Consider the following 19,930-nt stretch of genomic DNA (forward strand, 5'->3'; position numbering starts at 1 on the left):
ATGGTCTCCACTCTAGTTCCCTGAGGCTAACCTGGCAGTATGGTCTCCACTCTAGTTCCCTGCGGCTAACCTGGCAGTACGGTCTCCACTCTAGTTCCCTGCAGCTAACCTGGCAGTACGGTCTCCACTCTAGTTCCCTGCAGCTAACCTGGCAGTACGGTCTCCACTCTAGTTCCCTGCAGCTAACCTGGCAGTACGGTCTCCACTCTAGTTCCCTGCAGCTAAGCTGGCAGTACGTTCTCCACTCTAGTTCCCTGCAGCTAACCTGGCAGTATGGTCTCCACTCTAGTTCCCTGCAGCTAACCTGGCAGTATGGTCTCCACTCTAGTTCCCTGCAGCTAACCTGGCAGTATCGTCATCAGAGATGGCTTGAGCTGACAAATGAAAAGACAAATGAAAAGACTGTATTAAAAGACTGAGGTAAAGACTGTCCAAGAGCTTGGTCAGGCCACATGAGGACTCCACAGGTCTAAGTGTAGCTGACCAGGGCTGTATCGAACCACCAACAGCAGGTAAACAAATAAAAGCAAGAGGAGTAACTCACCATCTCCAGATCCTCTACTCTGAGGAGTAACTCACCATCTCCAGCTCCTCTACTCTGAGGAGTAACTCACCATCTCCAGCTCCTCTACTCTGAGGAGTAACTCACCATCTCCAGCTCCTCTACTCTGAGGAGTAACTCACCATCTCCAGCTCCTCTACTCTGAGGAGTAACTCACCATCTCCAGCTCCTCTACTCTGAGGAGTAACTCTCCCATCTCCAGATCCTCTACTCTGAGGAGTAACAGAGGAGTAACTCACCATCTCCAGCTCCTCTACTCTGAGGAGTAACTCACCATCTCCAGCTCCTCTACTCTGAGGAGTAACTCTCCCATCTCCAGATCCTCTACTCTGAGGAGTAACAGAGGAGTAACTCACCATCTCCAGCTCCTCTACTCTGAGGAGTAACTCACCATCTCCAGCTCCTCTACTCTGAGGAGTAACTCTCCCATCTCCAGATCCTCTACTCTGAGGAGTAACAGAGGAGTAACTCACCATCTCCAGCTCCTCTACTCTGAGGAGTAACTCACCATCTCCAGCTCCTCTACTCTGAGGAGTAACAGAGGAGTAACTCACCATCTCCAGCTCCTCTACTCTGAGGAGTAACTCACCATCTCCAGCTCCTCTACTCTGAGGAGTAACAGAGGAGTAACTCACCATCTCCAGCTCCTCTACTCTGAGGAGTAACTCACCATCTCCAGCTCCTCTACTCTGAGGAGTAACTCACCATCTCCAGATCCTCTACTCTGAGGAGTAACTCACCATCTCCAGCTCCTCTACTCTGAGGAGTAACTCACCATCTCCAGCTCCTCTACTCTGAGGAGTAACTCACCATCTCCAGCTCCTCTACTCTGAGGAGTAACTCACCATCTCCAGCTCCTCTACTCTGAGGAGTAACTCTCCCATCTCCAGCTCCTCTACTCTGAGGAGTAACAGAGGAGTAACTCACCATCTCCAGATCCTCTACTCTGAGTTGTAACAGAGGAGTAACTCTCCCATCTCCAGATCCTCTACTCTGAGGAGTAACTCACCATCTCCAGATCCTCTACTCTGAGGAGTAACTCTCCCATCTCCAGCTCCTCTACTCTGAGGAGTAACTCTCCCATCTCCAGCTCCTCTACTCTGAGGAGTAACAGAGGAGTAACTCACCATCTCCAGCTCCTCTACTCTGAGTTGTAACAGAGGAGTAACTCTCCCATCTCCAGATCCTCTACTCTGAGGAGTAACTCACCATCTCCAGCTCCTCTACTCTGAGGAGTAACTCTCCCATCTCCAGCTCCTCTACTCTGAGGAGTAACTCACCATCTCCAGCTCCTCTACTCTGAGGAGTAACTCTCCCATCTCCAGCTCCTCTACTCTGAGGAGTAACTCTCCCATCTCCAGCTCCTCTACTCTGAGGAGTAACTCTCCCATCTCCAGCTCCTCTACTCTGAGGAGTAACAGAGGAGTAACTCTCCCATCTCCAGCTCCTCTACTCTGAGGAGTAACTCACCATCTCCAGCTCCTCTACTCTGAGGAGTAACTCACCATCTCCAGCTCCTCTACTCTGAGGAGTAACTCTCCCATCTCCAGCTCCTCTACTCTGAGGAGTAACTCACCATCTCCAGCTCCTCTACTCTGAGTTGTAACAGAGGAGTAACTCTCCCATCTCCAGCTCCTCTACTCTGAGGAGTAACTCACCATCTCCAGCTCCTCTACTCTGAGGAGTAACTCACCATCTCCAGCTCCTCTACTCTGAGGAGTAACTCACCATCTCCAGCTCCTCTACTCTGAGGAGTAACAGAGGAGTAACTCACCATCTCCAGATCCTCTACTCTGAGGAGTAACAGAGGAGTAACTCACCATCTCCAGCTCCTCTACTCTGAGGAGTAACTCACCATCTCCAGCTCCTCTACTCTGAGGAGTAACAGAGGAGTAACTCACCATCTCCAGCTCCTCTACTCTGAGGAGTAACTCACCATCTCCAGCTCCTCTACTCTGAGGAGTAACTCACCATCTCCAGATCCTCTACTTTGAGGAGTAACTCACCATCTCCAGCTCCTCTACTCTGAGGAGTAACTCACCATCTCCAGCTCCTCTACTCTGAGGAGTAACTCACCATCTCCAGCTCCTCTACTCTGAGGAGTAACTCACCATCTCCAGCTCCTCTACTCTGAGGAGTAACTCTCCCATCTCCAGCTCCTCTACTCTGAGGAGTAACAGAGGAGTAACTCACCATCTCCAGATCCTCTACTCTGAGTTGTAACAGAGGAGTAACTCTCCCATCTCCAGATCCTCTACTCTGAGGAGTAACTCACCATCTCCAGATCCTCTACTCTGAGGAGTAACTCTCCCATCTCCAGCTCCTCTACTCTGAGGAGTAACTCTCCCATCTCCAGCTCCTCTACTCTGAGTTGTAACAGAGGAGTAACTCTCCCATCTCCAGATCCTCTACTCTGAGGAGTAACTCACCATCTCCAGCTCCTCTACTCTGAGGAGTAACTCTCCCATCTCCAGCTCCTCTACTCTGAGGAGTAACTCACCATCTCCAGCTCCTCTACTCTGAGGAGTAACTCTCCCATCTCCAGCTCCTCTACTCTGAGGAGTAACTCTCCCATCTCCAGCTCCTCTACTCTGAGGAGTAACTCTCCCATCTCCAGCTCCTCTACTCTGAGGAGTAACAGAGGAGTAACTCTCCCATCTCCAGCTCCTCTACTCTGAGGAGTAACTCACCATCTCCAGCTCCTCTACTCTGAGGAGTAACTCACCATCTCCAGCTCCTCTACTCTGAGGAGTAACTCACCATCTCCAGCTCCTCTACTCTGAGTTGTAACAGAGGAGTAACTCTCCCATCTCCAGCTCCTCTACTCTGAGGAGTAACTCACCATCTCCAGCTCCTCTACTCTGAGGAGTAACTCACCATCTCCAGCTCCTCTACTCTGAGGAGTAACTCACCATCTCCAGCTCCTCTACTCTGAGGAGTAACTCACCATCTCCAGCTCCTCTACTCTGAGGAGTAACTCACCATCTCCAGCTCCTCTACTCTGAGGAGTAACTCACCATCTCCAGCTCCTCTACTCTGAGGAGTAACTCACCATCTCCAGCTCCTCTACTCTGAGGAGTAACTCACCATCTCCAGCTCCTCTACTCTGAGTTGTAACAGAGGAGTAACTCACCATCTCCAGCTCCTCTACTCTGAGTTGTTTCCGACACTTGAGAGAAACCCGCTGCTCCTTGACGTCCTGCAGAGTGTCGTTCCTCACCGTGGAACTGAGACAGATCACTACGTCCACCCTGGGGGACAGAGAGACAGATCACTACATCCACCCTGGGGGACAGAGAGACAGATCACTACATCCACCCTGGGGGACAGAGAGACAGATCACTACATCCACCCTGGGGGACAGAGAGACAGATCACTACGTCCACCCTGGGGGACAGAGAGACAGATCACTACCTCCACCCTGGGGGACAGAGAGACAGATCACTACTAGAGAGAGAGACAGAGAAGAGAGGGACAGACAGAGAAGAGACAGACAGAGAAGAGAGAGACAGACAGAGAAGAGAGAGACAGACAGAGAAGAGAGAGACAGACAGAGAAGAGAGAGACAGACAGAGAAGAGAGAGACAGACAGAGAAGAGAGAGACAGACAGAGAGAGAGAGACAGACAGAGAAGAGAGAGACAGACAGACAGGAAGAGAGAGACAGAGAAGAGAGAGGCAGACAGAGAAGAGAGAGACAGAGAAGAGAGAGACAGGGTGAATTAGTAAGAACACTGTGGTACTGAGACAGAGAGACAGAGGGAGGTTGAATGACTAAGTGGAAGATCCAACCAATGAAAAGTAATAGGACTGGTCATAAGTAGTGCACTATATAGGGAATAGGGAGCCATTGGGACTGGTCATAAGCAGTGCACTATATAGGGAATAGGGAGCCATTGGGACTGGTCATAAGTAGTGCTCTATATAGGGAATAGGGAGCCATTGGGACTGGTCATAAGTAGTGCACTAAATAGGGAATAGGGAGCCATTGGGACGGGTCATAAGTAGTGCACTATATAGGGAATAGGGAGCCATTGGGACTGGTCATAAGTAGTGCACTATATAGGGAATAGGGAGCCATTGGGACTGGTCATAAGCAGTGCACTATATAGGGAATAGGGAGCCATTGGGACTGGTCATAAGTAGTGCACTATATAGGGAATAGGGAGCCATTGGGACTGGTCATAAGTAGTGCACTATATAGGGAATAGGGAGCCATTGGGACTGGTCATAAGTAGAGCACTATATAGGGAATAGGGAGCCATTGGGACTGGTCATAAGCAGTGCACTATATAGGGAATAGGGAGCCATTGGGACTGGTCATAAGTAGTGCACTATATAGGGAATAGGGAGCCATTGGGACTGGTTGTGACTCACTTCTTCTTGATGTTGGGGCAGAGCTTGAGCACGTCCTCTTTACACGCCATCTTGAACTTGTAGGAGAAACGAAAGTCCTTCATCTGGATCTGAGGATGAGGAGGAGGAGATGGAGGAGGAAGAGGAGATGGAGGAGGAAGAAGAGGAGGAGATGGAGGAGGAAGAAGAGGAGGAGATGGAGGAGGAAGAAGAGGAGGAGGAAGAGGAGATGGAGGAGGAGGAGGAGGAGATGGAGTCAGTCTGGGTTGATTATCTACAACGGCCGGTTGTCAAATACAGATACACATTAACCTCCCATCCTACCGGTTTACACCTCCTCCCATCCTACCGGTTTACATCTCCTCCCATCCTACCGGTTTACATCTCCTCCCATCCTACCGGTTTACATCTCCTCCCATCCTACCGGTTTACACCTCCTCCCATCCTACCAGTTTACATCTCCTCCCATCCTACCAGTTTACATCTCCTCCCATCCTACCAGTTTACATCTCCTCCCATCCTACCAGTTTACATCTCCTCCCATCCTACCAGTTTACATCTCCTCCCATCCTACCAGTTTACATCTCCTCCCATCCTACATCGCCTCCCATCCTACCAGTTTACGTCGCCTCCCATTCTACATCGCCTCCCATCCTACCAGTTTACATCACCTCCCATCCTACCAGTTTACATCTCCTCCCATCCTACCAGTTTACATCTCCTCCCATCCTACCAGTTTACGTCGCCTCCCATCCTACCAGTTTACATCGCCTCCCATCCTACCAGTTTACATCGCCTCCCATCCTACCAGTTTACAGCACCTCCCATCCTACCAGTTTACATCACCTCAGGTCAGACAGCTATGGGAGGTGAGTGTGTGGTGTGTGTGAGATGGTGAGTGTGTGAGTCAGGTCGCTCAGTTCAGTCGGAGGGGGGGTCATAGTGAGGTCGACAGCTCCTTGGTCCGTGTTGTCATAGCGACAGCGACCCGCCAGCTGTGTGAACATGAGTCAGTTTTGCGTGTTGTCATAGCGACAGCGACCCACCAGCTGGAAGTGTGTAACTCCCACGGTGCACTTCCTGTTCATCTCCTTCTGGTGTTTATTCTGAACCAGACACTCCATCAGATCCCCTGTATCCACCTGGCTATCAGATACATCCTGGAGAGAGGAGAGAGAGGAGGAGAGGAGAGAGGAGGAGAGAGATGAGAGATGAGGAGAGAGGAGGAGGAGAGAGAGGAGGAGACAGATGTGTTTATTCTGAACCAGACACTCCATCAGATCCCCTGTATTCACCTGGTTATCAGATACATCCTGGAGGGAGGAGAGAGAGGAGAGAGGAGGAGAGAGAGGAGAGAGGAGAGAGAGATGAGGAGAGAGGAGGAGGAGAGAGAGGAGGAGACAGATGTGTTTATTCTGAACCAGACACTCCATCAGATCCCCTGTATTCACCTGGTTATCAGATACATCCTGGAGGGAGGAGAGAGAGGAGAAGAGGAGAGAGAGATAGAGAGAGAGAGAGAGAGAGAGAGAGAGAGAGAGAGGAGGAGGAGAGAGGAGGAGGAGAGAGGAGGAGGAGAGAGGAGGAGGAGAGAGGAGGAGGAGAGAGAGGAGGAGGAGAGAGGAGGAGGAGAGAGGAGGAGAGAGAGGAGGAGGAGGAGAGAGAGGAGGAGGAGAGAGGAGGAGGAGAGGGAGAGGAGGAGAGAGGAGGAGGAGAGGGAGAGAGGAGGAGGAGGAGAGGAGGAGGAGGAGAGGAGGAGAGAGCTGAGTTCTGGAGCTGTTTGTTGTAACTTACATGGCAGTGGGACTGGATGACAGGCTGACAGGCCCGGATCAGCAGGGCCTCAATATGGATGTCCTGTCACAGCAGAGAGACCATGTCAGCCAGAGACATTAATATACACAGATACATCACACATACAGAATGGCTGGCACCCTTGGTGAAGAGGAGCAAAAAAGACTGGATAAAATAAATAACACAAATACGTAGCTGTACGGAGCATTAAGAAAGGATTCAGATCAATTGACTTTTTACAGTTTGTTACGTTACAGCCTTGTTCTAAAATGGATTTAAAAAGAAAAAAATCCCTCAATCCACACACAATACCCCATAATGACAAAGCAAACATTAGCTAATTTATTACAAATAAAAAACTGAAAAATGACATTTACAAAAAGGTATTCAGACCCTTTACTCAGTACTTTGCTGAAGCACCTTTACTCAGTACTTTGCTGAAGCACCTTTGTCAGCGATTACAGCCTTGAGTCTTCTTAGGTATGACGCTACAAGCTTGGCACACCTGTATTTGGGGAGTTTCTCCCATTCTTCTCTGCAGATCCTCTCAAGCTCTGTCAGGTTGGATGGGGAGCGTTGCTGCACAGCTATTTTCAGGTCTCTCCAGAGATGTTCGATTGGATTCAAGTCCGGGCTCTGGCTCGGCCACTCAAGGACATTCAGTCTTGTCCCGAAGCCACTCCTGCGTTGTCTTGGGTGTGTGCTTAGGGTCGTTGTCCTGTTGGAAGGTGAACCTTCGCCCCAGTCTGAGGTCCTGAGCGCTCTGGAGCAGGTTTTCATCAAGGATCTCTCTGTACTTGGCTCAGTTCATCTTTCCCTCGATCCTGACTATTCTCCCAGTCCCTGCCGCTGAAAAACATCCCCACAGCATGATGTTGCCACCACCATGCTTCACCGTAGGGATGGTGCCAGGTTTCCTCCAGACGTTTGGCGTTCAGGCCAGAGTTCAATCTTGGTTTCATTGAGACCAGAGAATCTTGTTTGTCTTTAGTCTTTAGGTGCCTTTTGGCAAACTCCAAGCGGGCTGTCATGTGCCTTTTACTGAAGAGTGGCTTCCGTCTGGCCACTCTACCATAAAGGCCTGATTGGTGGAGTGCTGCAGAGATGGTTGTCCTTCTGGAAGGTTCTCCCATCTCCACAGAGGAACTCTAGAGCTCTGTCAGTGTGACCATCGGGTTCAATGCCCTTCTCCCCGATTGTTCAGTTTGGCCGGGCGGCCAGCTCTAGGAAGAGTCTTGGTGGTTCCAAACGTCTTCCATTTAAGAATGATGGAGGCCTCTGTGTTCTTGGGGACCTTCAATGCTACAGAAATGTTTTGGTACCCTTCCCCAGATCTGGGCCTCAACACAATCTTGTCTCGGTGCTCTACGGACAATTCCTTTGACTTCACGTCTTGGTTGTTGCTCTGACATGCACTATCAACTGTGGGACCTTATATAAATAGGTTTGTGCCTTTCCAAATCATGTCCAATCAATTGAATTTACCACAGGTGGACTCCAATCATGTTGTAGAAACATCAAGGATGATCAATGGAGACAGGATGTACCTGAGCTTTGAGGGTCTGAATATTTATGTAAATAAGATATCTGCATTTTTATTTTTAATATATTTGCAAACATTTCTAAAAAACTGCCTTCGCTAATATAGCTCATACTATATAATATAGTACTAATATAGCTCATACTATATAATATAGTACTAATATAGCTCATACTACATAATATAGTACTAATATAGCTCATACTATATAATATAACTCATACTATAGAATATAGTACTAATAAAACTCATACTATATAATATAGTACTAATATAGCTCATACTATATAATATAACTCATACTATATAATATAGTACTAATAAAACTCATACTATATAATATAGTACTAATATAGCTCATACTATATAATATAGTACTAATATAGCTCATACTATATAATATAGTACTAATATAGCACTAATAAAACTCATACTATATAATATAGCTCATACTATATAATATAGTACTAATATAACTCATACTATATAATATAGTACTAATATAACACTATATAATATAGTACTAATATAACTCATACTATATAATATAGTACTAATATAGCTCATACTATATAATATAACTCATACTATATAATATAGTACTAATAAAACTCATACTATATAATATAGTACTAATATAGCTCATACTATATAATATAACTCATACTATATAATATAGTACTAATAAAACTCATACTATATAATATAGTACTAATATAGCTCATACTATATAATATAGTACTAATATAGCTCATACTATATAATATAGTACTAATATAGCACTAATAAAACTCATACTATATAATATAGCTCATACTATATAATATAGTACTAATATAACACTATATAATATAGTACTAATATAACTCATACTATATAATATAGTACTAATATATCTCATACTAAATAATAGAATATTAATATAACACTATATAATATAGTTCTAATATAGCACTATATAATATAGTACTAATATAACACTATATAATATAACTCACTATAACTCGCACTGTATAATCTAGTACTAATATAACTCACACTACAAAATATATTACTCATATAGCTCATACTACATAATATAGTACTAATATAGCTCATACTACATAATATAGTACTAATACAGCTCATACTACATAATATAGTACTAATATAGCTCATACTACATAATATAGTACTAATATAGCTCATACTATATAATATAACTCATACTATATAATATAGTACTAATAAAACTCATACTATATAATATAGTACTAATATAGCTCATACTATATAATACTAATATAACTCATACTATATAATATAGTACTAATATAGCTCATACTACATAATATAGCACTAATATAGCTCATACTACATAATATAGTACTAATATAGCTCATACTATAAAATATAGTACTAATATAGCTCATACTATATAATATAGTACTAATATAGCTCATACTACATAATATAGTACTAATATAGCTCATACTATATAATATAACTCATACTATATAATATAGTACTAATAAAACTCATACTACATTATATAGTACTAATATAGCTCATACTACATAATAGTACTAATATAGCTCATACTATATAATATAGTACTAATATAGCTCATACTATATAATATAGTACTAATATAGCACTAATAAAACTCATACTATATAATATAACTCATACTATATAATATAGTACTAATAAAACTCATACTACATTATATAGTACTAATAAAACTCATAATATATAATATAGTACTAATAAAACTCATACTATATAATATAGTACTAATAAAACTCATACTATATAATACAGTAATAATATAACTCATACTACATTATATAGTACTAATATAACTCATACTACATTATATAGTACTAATAAAACTCATACTACATTATATAGTACTAATAAAACACATACTATATAATATAGTAATAATATAACTCATACTATATAATATAGTAGTAATATAGTTTTGAATGTATAATTTATTTTATCCAGTTTTTTTTGCTCATCATTATCAAGGATGCCAATAATTCTGGAGCCCAGAGTCCAGTCCAGTCCGGTCCTGTCTATTCCAGTCTATTCCAGTCCAGTCCAGTCTATTCCAGTCCAGTCTATTCCAGTCCAGTCTATTCCAGTCCAGTCCTGTCTAGTCCAGTCCAGTCTATTCCAGTCCAGTCCACATGAAGCCAGTGGTAGTGTACCTCAGACTGCAGCTCTGTCAGGTTGCCCACCACCTCTCCACACCCTGACAGCAGGTCTTCCAGGTGGTCCTGCAGACACTCCAACTCCTAGAACACACACACCATCACACGACACCCCATCACAACGCCATCACACACACCATCACACACCATCACAACGCTGTCACACACACCATCACAACGCCATCACACACACCATCACAACACCCCATCACAACGCCATCACACACACCATCACAACGCCATCACACACACCATCACACACCATCACAACACCCCATCACAACGCTGTCACACACACCATCACACACCCCATCACAACACCCCATCACAACACCATCACAACACCCCATCACAACACCCCATCACAACGCCATCACACACACCATCACAACGCCATCACACACACCATCACACACACCATCACAACGCTGTCACACACACCATCACAACGCCGTCACACACACCGTCACACACACCGTCACACACACCGTCACACACCCCATTACAACACCCCATCACAACACCCCATCACAACACAGTCTTCATATATATCAAGCAAACAGTCAGTATTTGAGAAGCTAAGCCAAGGGCAGTAATACATTATTGGCTATGGAGAGATACCAAACCAGGAAGGACATGTGGAGGAAGGCTTGGACGGAATATACCGTATACCGGGGGGAATTGGGCGGTATATACCGGGGGGAATTGGGCGGTATATACCGGGGGGAATTGGGCGGTATATACCGGGGGAATTGGGCGGTATATACCGGGGGAATTGGGCGGTATACACCGGGGGAATTGGGCGGTATACACCGGGGGGAATTGGGCGTTATACACGGGGGAATTGGGCGGTATACACCGGGGGATTGGGCGGTATACACCGGGGGAAATTGGGCGTTATACACGGGGGGAAATTGGGCGGTATACACCGGGGGAAATTGGGCGGTATACACCGGGGGGAAATTGGGCGGTATACACCGGGGGGATATTGGGCGTTATACACCGGGGGAAAATTGGGCGGTATACACGGGGGAATTGGGCGGTATACACGGGGGGGGATATTGGGCGTTATACACCGGGGGGAATTGGGCGTTATACACCGGGGGTTGGGCGGTATACACGGGGAAGTGGGCGGTATACACCGGGGGAATTGGGCGGTATACACCGGGGGAATTGGGCGGTATACACCGGGGATGGGCGGTATACACGGGGGAATTGGGCGGTATACACCGGGGGAATTGGGCGGTATACACCGGGGGAATTGGGCGGTATACACCGGGGGAATTGGGCGGTATACACCGGGGGAATTGGGCGGTATACACCGGGGGGTGGGCGGTATACACCGGGGGGAATTGGGCGGTATACACCGGGGGGAATTGGGCGGTAAAAACCATATACACAAACAGCGAATCTGTGTGTGTGTGTGTGTGTGTGACCTACCTGTCCAGTGCCAGTCTTTTCACTACACCACTTCCCCAGGTCAGTCAAACAGCGCTTCTGGAGATCAGGGTCCAGTTTCACATCTAACGCCCTCTGGTGGAGAATCCTCTGTACCTCCACCTTACAGTCACGGGATAGCTAAACACACACACACACACACACACACACACACACTAGTCATATATACACATCCCAGTGGAAGGTCATTTTTATAACAGCACATAGATGGGATGATCCTCTTGTCAGACAATATTGTAGCCATTTATGTCCATCAGATTCAGCACAGTAAGAACAACCACCAATCACCAATCAGCCCTACCACTGTCATCACCAATCAGCCCTACCACTGTCATCACCAATCAGCCCTACCACTGTCATCACCAATCACCCCCTACCCTCATCTTCCTCACCACCACCCTTATCTTCCTCACCATCATCTCCATCAACATGTATTCTACCATAGTAGTAATGTGGAACCATGGTAACTCCTCCATCATGTATTCTACCATAGTAGTAATGTGGAACCATGGTAACTCCTCCATCTTGTATTCTACCATAGTAGTAATGTGGAACCATGGTAACTCCTCCATCATGTATTCTACCATAGTAGTAATGTGGAACCATGGTAACTCCTCCATCATGTATTCTACCATAGTAGTAATGTGGAACCATGGTAACTCCTCCATCATGTATTCTACCATAGTAGTAATGTGGAACCATGGTAACTCCTCCATCATCATGTATTCTACCATAGTAGTAATGTGGAACCATGGTAACTCCTCCATCATGTATTCTACCATAGTAGTAATGTGGAACCATGGTAACTCCTCCATCATGTATTCTACCATAGTAGTAATGTGGAACCATGGTAACTCCTCCATCATGTATTCTACCATAGTAGTAATGTGGAACCATGGTAACTCCTCCATCTTGTATTCTACCATAGTAGTAATGTGGAACCATGGTAACTCCTCCATCTTGTATTCTACCATAGTAGTAATGTGGAACCATGGTAACTCCTCCCATCATGTATTCTACCATAGTAGTAATGTGGAACCATGGTAACTCCTCCATCATCATGTATTCTACCATAGTAGTAATGTGGAACCATGGTAACTCCTCCATCTTGTATTCTACCATAGTAGTAATGTGGAACCATGGTAACTCCTCCATCATGTATTCTACCATAGTAGTAATGTGGAACCATGGTAACTCCTCCATCATGTATTCTACCATAGTAGTAATGTGGAACCATGGTAACTCCTCCATCATGTATTCTACCATAGTAGTAATGTGGAACCATGGTAACTCCTCCATCATCATGTATTCTACCATAGTAGTAATGTGGAACCATGGTAACTCCTCCATCATCATGTATTCTACCATAGTAGTAATGTGGAACCATGGTAACTCCTCCATCATGTATTCTACCATAGTAGTAATGTGGAACCATGGTAACTCCTCCATCATGTATTCTACCATAGTAGTAATGTGGAACCATGGTAACTCCTCCATCATGTATTCTACCATAGTAGTAATGTGGAACCATGGTAACTCCTCCATCATGTATTCTACCATAGTAGTAATGTGGAACCATGGTAACTCCTCCATCATCTGTATTCTACCATAGTAGTAATGTGGAACCATGGTAACTCCTCCATCTTGTATTCTACCATAGTAGTAATGTGGAACCATGGTAACTCCTCCATCATGTATTCTACCATAGTAGTAATGTGGAACCATGGTAACTCCTCCATCATGTATTCTACCATAGTAGTAATGTGGAACCATGGTAACTCCTCCATCTTTGCTGCTCCTGAATCTCTTACCCGTCGTCCCTGCTCCTCGGTGCGGTAGGCATGGCGATAGAGACATGAGAACACGGCACCAGGTGGCATCAGCTCGCTGGTCTCATTCCAGCCGTGGGCGTGGCACAGCCTGGCAGCGTCACCCTGGCACTTCTTATACAGGATGGGGTCCAGTCTGGTAGAGGGAGGAGAGAGTTACACAGTCTGACCACCAGGGGGCAGTAGAGAGTTAGACAGTCTGACAACCAGGGGGCAGTAGAGAGTTAGACAGTCTGGTAGAGGGAGGAGAGAGTTACACAGTCTGACAACCAGGGGGCAGTAGAGAGTTACACAGTCTGACCACCAGGGGGCAGTAGAGAGTTAGACAGTGTGGTAGAGGGAGGAGCGAGTTAGACAGTCTGGTAGAGGGAGGAGAGAGTTACAGTCTGACCACCAGGGGGCAGTAGAGAGTTAGACAGTGTGGTAGAGGGAGGAGCGAGTTAGACAGTCTGGTAGAGGGAGGAGAGAGTTACAGTCTGACCACCAGGGGGCAGTAGAGAGTTAGACAGTGTGGTAGAGGGAGGAGCGAGTTAGACAGTCTGACCACCAGGGGGCAGTAGAGAGTTAGACAGTGTGGCAGACAGGGGGCAGTAGAGAGTGATACAGTGTGGCAGACAGCAGAGAGTTAGACAGTGTGGCAGACAGGGGGCAGTAGAGAGTTAGACAGTCTGGCAGACAGGGGGCAGTAGAGAGTTAGACAGTGTGGCAGACAGACGGGGCAGTAGAGAGTTAGACAGTGTGGCAGACAGGGGCAGTAGAGAGTGAGACAGTGTGGCAGACAGCAGAGAGTTAGACAGTGTGGCAGACAGGGGGCAGTAGAGAGTGAGACAGTGTGGCAGTAGAGAGTGAGACAGTCTGACAACCAGGGGGCAGTAGAGAGTGAGACAGTGTGGCAGACAGGGGCAGTAGAGAGTGAGACAGTGTGGCAGTAGAGAGTGAGACAGTGCGGCAGACAGGGGGCAGTAGAGAGTGAGACAGTGCGGCAGACAGGGGGCAGTAGAGAGTGAGACAGTGTGGCTGTAGAGAGTGAGACAGTGCGACAACCTGGGGGCAGTAGAGAGTGAGACAGTGTGGCTGTAGAGAGTGAGACAGTGCGGCAGACAGGGGGCAGTAGAGAGTGAGACAGTGCGGCAGACAGGGGGCAGTAGAGAGTGAGACAGTGCGGCAGACAGGGGGCAGTAGAGAGTGAGACAGTGCGGCAGACAGGGGGCAGTAGAGAGTGAGACAGTGCGGCAGACAGGGGGCAGTAGAGAGTGAGACAGTGCGGCAGACAGGGGGCAGTAGAGAGTGAGACAGTGTGGCTGTAGAGAGTGAGACAGTGCGACAACCTGGGGGCAGTAGAGAGTGAGACAGTGTGGCTGTAGAGAGTGAGACAGTGCGACAACCAGGGGGCAGTAGAGAGTGAGACAGTGTGGCAGACAGGGGGCAGTAGAGAGTGAGACAGTGCGGCAGACAGGGGGCAGTAGAGAGTGAGACAGTGTGGCAGACAGCGGGGCAGTAGAGAGTGAGACAGTGCGGCAGACAGGGGGCAGTAGAGAGTGAGACAGTGCGGCAGACAGGGGGCAGTAGCGAGTGAGACAGTGCGGCAGACAGGGGGCAGTAGCGAGTGAGACAGTGCGACAGACAGGGGGCAGTAGAGAGTGAGACAGTGCGGCAGACAGGGGGCAGTAGAGAGTGAGACAGTGCGGCAGACAGGGGGCAGTAGCGAGTGAGACAGTGCGGCAGACAGGGGCAGTAGAGAGTGAGACAGTGCGACAGACAGGGGGCAGTAGAGAGTGAGACAGTGTGGCAGACAGGGGGCAGTAGAGAGTGAGACAGTGCGGCACTTCTTATACGGAGGTTGATGCTTGTTGTCATGAACCACAACTGCACGATTTCCACTAGATGAGCCAGCTGCAAAGTCTAAATTGGTTAAATCATAGAAATTCATGAAAACAAACGTGTTAAAAGATGCCCTATGCAGAAATCGCTCCGCCATTTCCTGGTTACTAATATTATAATCATTGTACCATCTAAACCGCTGTGAAATTTATTACAAAAAAATATTATATTTTCAGTAGTTTGAAGCTGGTGTACAAAACCAAAAGTAAGACACAAAAATGAAACTTCAGAAGGAATAGCATAGAAATAGAGCACATAGAACATATCTATAGCTTCTTACATGCTGACCAGATCGCATGCGCAGTCTTATTCGTTCAATAAGAATGACAGATCTATAAACACACATTTCTAAAGGTGCATGTTGATTTTGTCCCCCCACACCAGATGATCAGGAAAGCAAGTTGAAATATCAAAACAAACTGAACCAACTATAATAGGTTGAAAAGCAAGTTTTATTCTATTAAATATTTATGGCAATTTAGTTAGCGCGCTTGCTGTTGCTAGCCAATTTGTCCTATTTAGCTAGCTTGCAGTTGCTAGCTAATTTGTCCTATTTAGCTAGCTTGCAGTTGCTAGCTAATTTGTCCTATTTAGCTAGCTTGCAGTTGCATGCTAATTTGTCCTATTTAGCTAGCTTGCAGTTGCTAGCTAATTTGTCCTATTTAGCTAGCTTGCAGTTGCTAGCTAATTTGTCCTATTTAGCTAGCTTGCAGTTGCTAGCTAATTTGTCCTATTTAGCTAGCTTGCAGTTGCTAGCTAATTTGTCCTATTTAGCTAGCTTGCAGTTGCTAGCTAATTTGTCCTATTTAGCTTGCTTGCTGTTGCTAGCTAATTTGTCCTGGGATATAAACATTGAGTTTGTTGTTTTACATGAAATGCACAAGATCCTCTACGCCGACAATTAATCCACAGATAAAACGGTAAACCGAATTCGGTTTTTAGTAATCGCTCCTCCTTCAGGCTTCTTCTTCTTCCGACTTTATATGGCGGTTGGCAACCAACTTTAAGGTGCATTACCACCACCGACTGGTGTGTGGACCTCAGTTCATCTTTAAATCACCCATGTGGGTATAACAAACCAATGAGGAGATGATAGAGGCAGGACTTGTAGTGCATCAAACATCACGAATAGAATCAAATTCTATTTTAGCGCCTGGCTACGCAGACGCTCGTTGGCGCACGCGAGCAGTGATTGAATAACGTATGTGTAAATGTATTTTTGCAACGCTCGAGCACGTGACGCGTCCGTTCTGGTCATCATGTTAGACTTGATTTCAATAAGAATGACAGATCTATAACTCACATTTCTATGTGAATTTGGTCAGGTCTCCCCCAAAAAAGGTACGTTTTGCAGGTTTAATTTAAGGTTAGGCAATCTCCATAGACATTGGTAAAAGAATGTCCTTACTGAAGAGCTCACTGACTTGCAACGTGGCACCGTCATTGGATGCCACCTTACCAACAAGTCCCGTTCATTACATTTCTGCCCTGTTAGAGCTGTCCCCCCGGTCAACAGTAAGTGCTGTTAATATGAAGTGGAAACGTCTTGGAGCAACAACGGCTCAGCCGCGAAGTGGTAGGCCACACAAACTCACAGAACAGGACCGCTGAGTGCTGAAGCGCGTCAAAATCGTCTGTCCTCGGTTGCAACACTCCACCACCGAGTTCCAAACTGCCTCTGGAAGCAACGTCAGCACAACAACTCTTCGTCGGGAGCTTTATGAAATGTGTTTCCATGGCTGAGCAGCCGCACACAAGCCTAAGATCACCATCCGCAATGCCAAACGTCGGTTGGAGTGGTGCAAATCTCGCCGCCATTGGACTCTGGAGCAGCGGAAACACGTTCTCTGGAGTGATGAATCACGCTTCACCATCTGGCAGTCCGACGGATGAATCTGGGTTTGGCAGATGCCAGGAAAACGCTACCTGCCCCAATGCATAGTGCCAACTGTAAAGTTTGGTGGAAGAGGAATAATGGTCAGGGGCTGTTTTTCATGGTTCGGGCCCCTTAGTGACGACAGTAGATTGACCCAGTGTTTTACACATTAACCTGTTGGGGATAGGGGGCAGTATTTGCACGGCCGGGTAAAAAACGTACCTGATTTAATCTGGTTACTACTCCTGCCCAGTAACTAGAATATGCATATAATTGTTTGATTTGGATAGAAAACACCCTCAAGTTTCTAAAACTGTTTGAATGGTGTCTGTGAGTATAACAGAACTCATTTGGCAGGCAAAAACCTGAGAAGATTCCAAACAGGAAGCGCTCTCTCTGACTATTTCTTGGCTTTCTTCATCATCTCTATCCAAAACAGGGGATCTCTGGCATAACGTGACATTTTCTAACGCTCCCATAGGCTCTCAGAAGGCGCCAGAACGTTGAATGGTGACTTTGCAGGCCATGGGTGAAAAACAGTAGCGCATTTGGATAGTGGTCGATCTGAGAACAATGAGACTGGGGCGCGTGCACGAGCCGACACCATGTTTTTATTTTTTCGTCTTTGAACGAAAACAGGGTTTCCCGGTCGGAATATTATTGCTTTTTTACGAGAAAAATTGCATAAAAATTTGTTTTAAACAGCGTTTGACATGCTTCGAAGTACGGTAATGGAATATTTTGATTTTTTTTTGTCACGAAACGCGCCGGGCGCGTCACCCTTCTTTACCCTTCGGATAGTGTCTTGAACACACGAACAAAACGCCGCTATTTGGATACAACTATGGATTATTTGGAACCAAACCAACATTTGTTATTGAAGTAGAAGTCCTGGGAGTGCATTCTGATAAAGAACAGCAAAGGTAATCCAATTTTTCTAATAGTAAATCTGAGTTTGGTGAGTACCACACTTGATGGGTGTCAAAATAGCTAGCCCGTGATGGCCGGGCTATCTACTCAGAATATTGCAAAATGTGCTTTCACCGAAAAGCTATTTTAAAATCGGACACCGCGATTGCATAAAGGAGATCTGTATCTATAATTCTTAAAATAATTGTTATGTTTTTTGTGAACGTTTATCGTGAGTAATTTAGTAAATTCACCGGAAGTGTTCGGTGGGAATGCTAGTCACATGCTAGTCACATGCTAATGTAAAAAGCTGGTTTTTGATATAAATATGAACTTGATTGAACAAAACATGCATGTATTGTATAACATAATGTCCTAGGAGTGTCATCTGATGAAGATCATCAAAGGTTAGTGCTGCATTTAGCTGTGGTTTGGGTTTATGTGACATTATATGCTAGCTTGAAAAATGGGTGTCTGATTATTTCTGGCTGGGTACTCTGCTGACATAATCTAATGTTTTGCTTTCGTTGTAAAGCCTTTTTGAAATCGGACAGTGTGGTTAGATTAACGAGAGTCTTGTCTTTAAAATGGTGTAAAATAGTCATATGTTTGAGAAATTGAAGTAATAGCATTTCTAAAGGTATTTGAATATCGCGCCACGGGATTCCACTGGCTGTTGAGTAGGCGTCCCACTGGCCCAGAGAGGTTAATAATGCAGGACTTCCAGTACATACTTCTGCCCCAGACATTTACATTGGATAACTACAGTTACAACTAAACGTTTAGGTTAGGGGCGGGGGGGGGGGGGGTCAACGCTTAGGTAAAGAGGTAGGTTCAAGTTTGGGGTTAAAGGTCAGAGGGTCACGGTTGACTTACTTCCAGTCTCTAGAGATGAAGTACTGCAGCTCCAGTAGTCTGTGTTCACAGTCCTCCACCATCTTCTCTGTATACAGGTGCTCCATCAGGCAAGACAGGATCCTACACACACACACAATATGGCAATGACTTTATCAACCAATCAAAAAAGGTCACAATAAATCCCAAGAGACACCATGACATCGCCACAGAACTAGAGGTTCTGTCTCCTAACATGTCAAATGCAGCTTTTTATAAAGATTATTTTATACATTTATTTTTTTCCTTTACCGGTTTTTCTCCCCAGTTTCCAATTGGTAGTTACAGTCTTGTCCCATCACTGCAAAGAGAGGCGAAGGTCGAGAGCCGTGCGTCCCCCGAAACACAACCCAACCAAGCCGAATTACTTCAAAACACAATGCCAATCACTGACACCGCGCTGAACATATTCCTGACACCGCGCTGAACATATCCCTGACACCGCGCTGAACACATCCCTGACACCGCGCTGAACACATCCCTGACACCGCGCTGAACACATCACTGACACCGCCGCTGAACACATCCCTGACACCGCCGCTGAACACATCCCTGACACCGCCGCTGAACACATCCCTGACACCGCCGCTGAACACATCCCTGACACCGCCGCTGAACACATCACTGACAC

The 19,930-nt window shown here is 45.8% G+C and overlaps 1 protein-coding gene across 1 annotated transcript in view; it reads right to left on the minus strand.

Annotated features, from left to right (window-relative positions):
* Positions 1-19,930, minus strand: part of LOC106588060 (Golgi apparatus protein 1) — a 54,730-nt gene that overhangs the window by 12,231 nt on the left and 22,569 nt on the right. The window contains exons 10-17 of the mRNA XM_014176726.2: positions 19,282-19,383; positions 13,722-13,875; positions 11,893-12,030; positions 10,450-10,536; positions 6,712-6,774; positions 5,964-6,077; positions 4,939-5,027; positions 3,696-3,813 (exon numbers count right to left, since the gene is read on the minus strand). Coding sequence (XP_014032201.2) covers positions 3,696-3,813; positions 4,939-5,027; positions 5,964-6,077; positions 6,712-6,774; positions 10,450-10,536; positions 11,893-12,030; positions 13,722-13,875; positions 19,282-19,383 — 865 coding nt within the window. The remainder of the gene's footprint in view (positions 1-3,695; positions 3,814-4,938; positions 5,028-5,963; positions 6,078-6,711; positions 6,775-10,449; positions 10,537-11,892; positions 12,031-13,721; positions 13,876-19,281; positions 19,384-19,930) is intronic.

This window comes from Salmo salar, chromosome ssa26 (genome assembly GCF_905237065.1).
Source record: "Salmo salar chromosome ssa26, Ssal_v3.1, whole genome shotgun sequence".
NCBI classification, from domain to species: domain Eukaryota; kingdom Metazoa; phylum Chordata; class Actinopteri; order Salmoniformes; family Salmonidae; genus Salmo; species Salmo salar.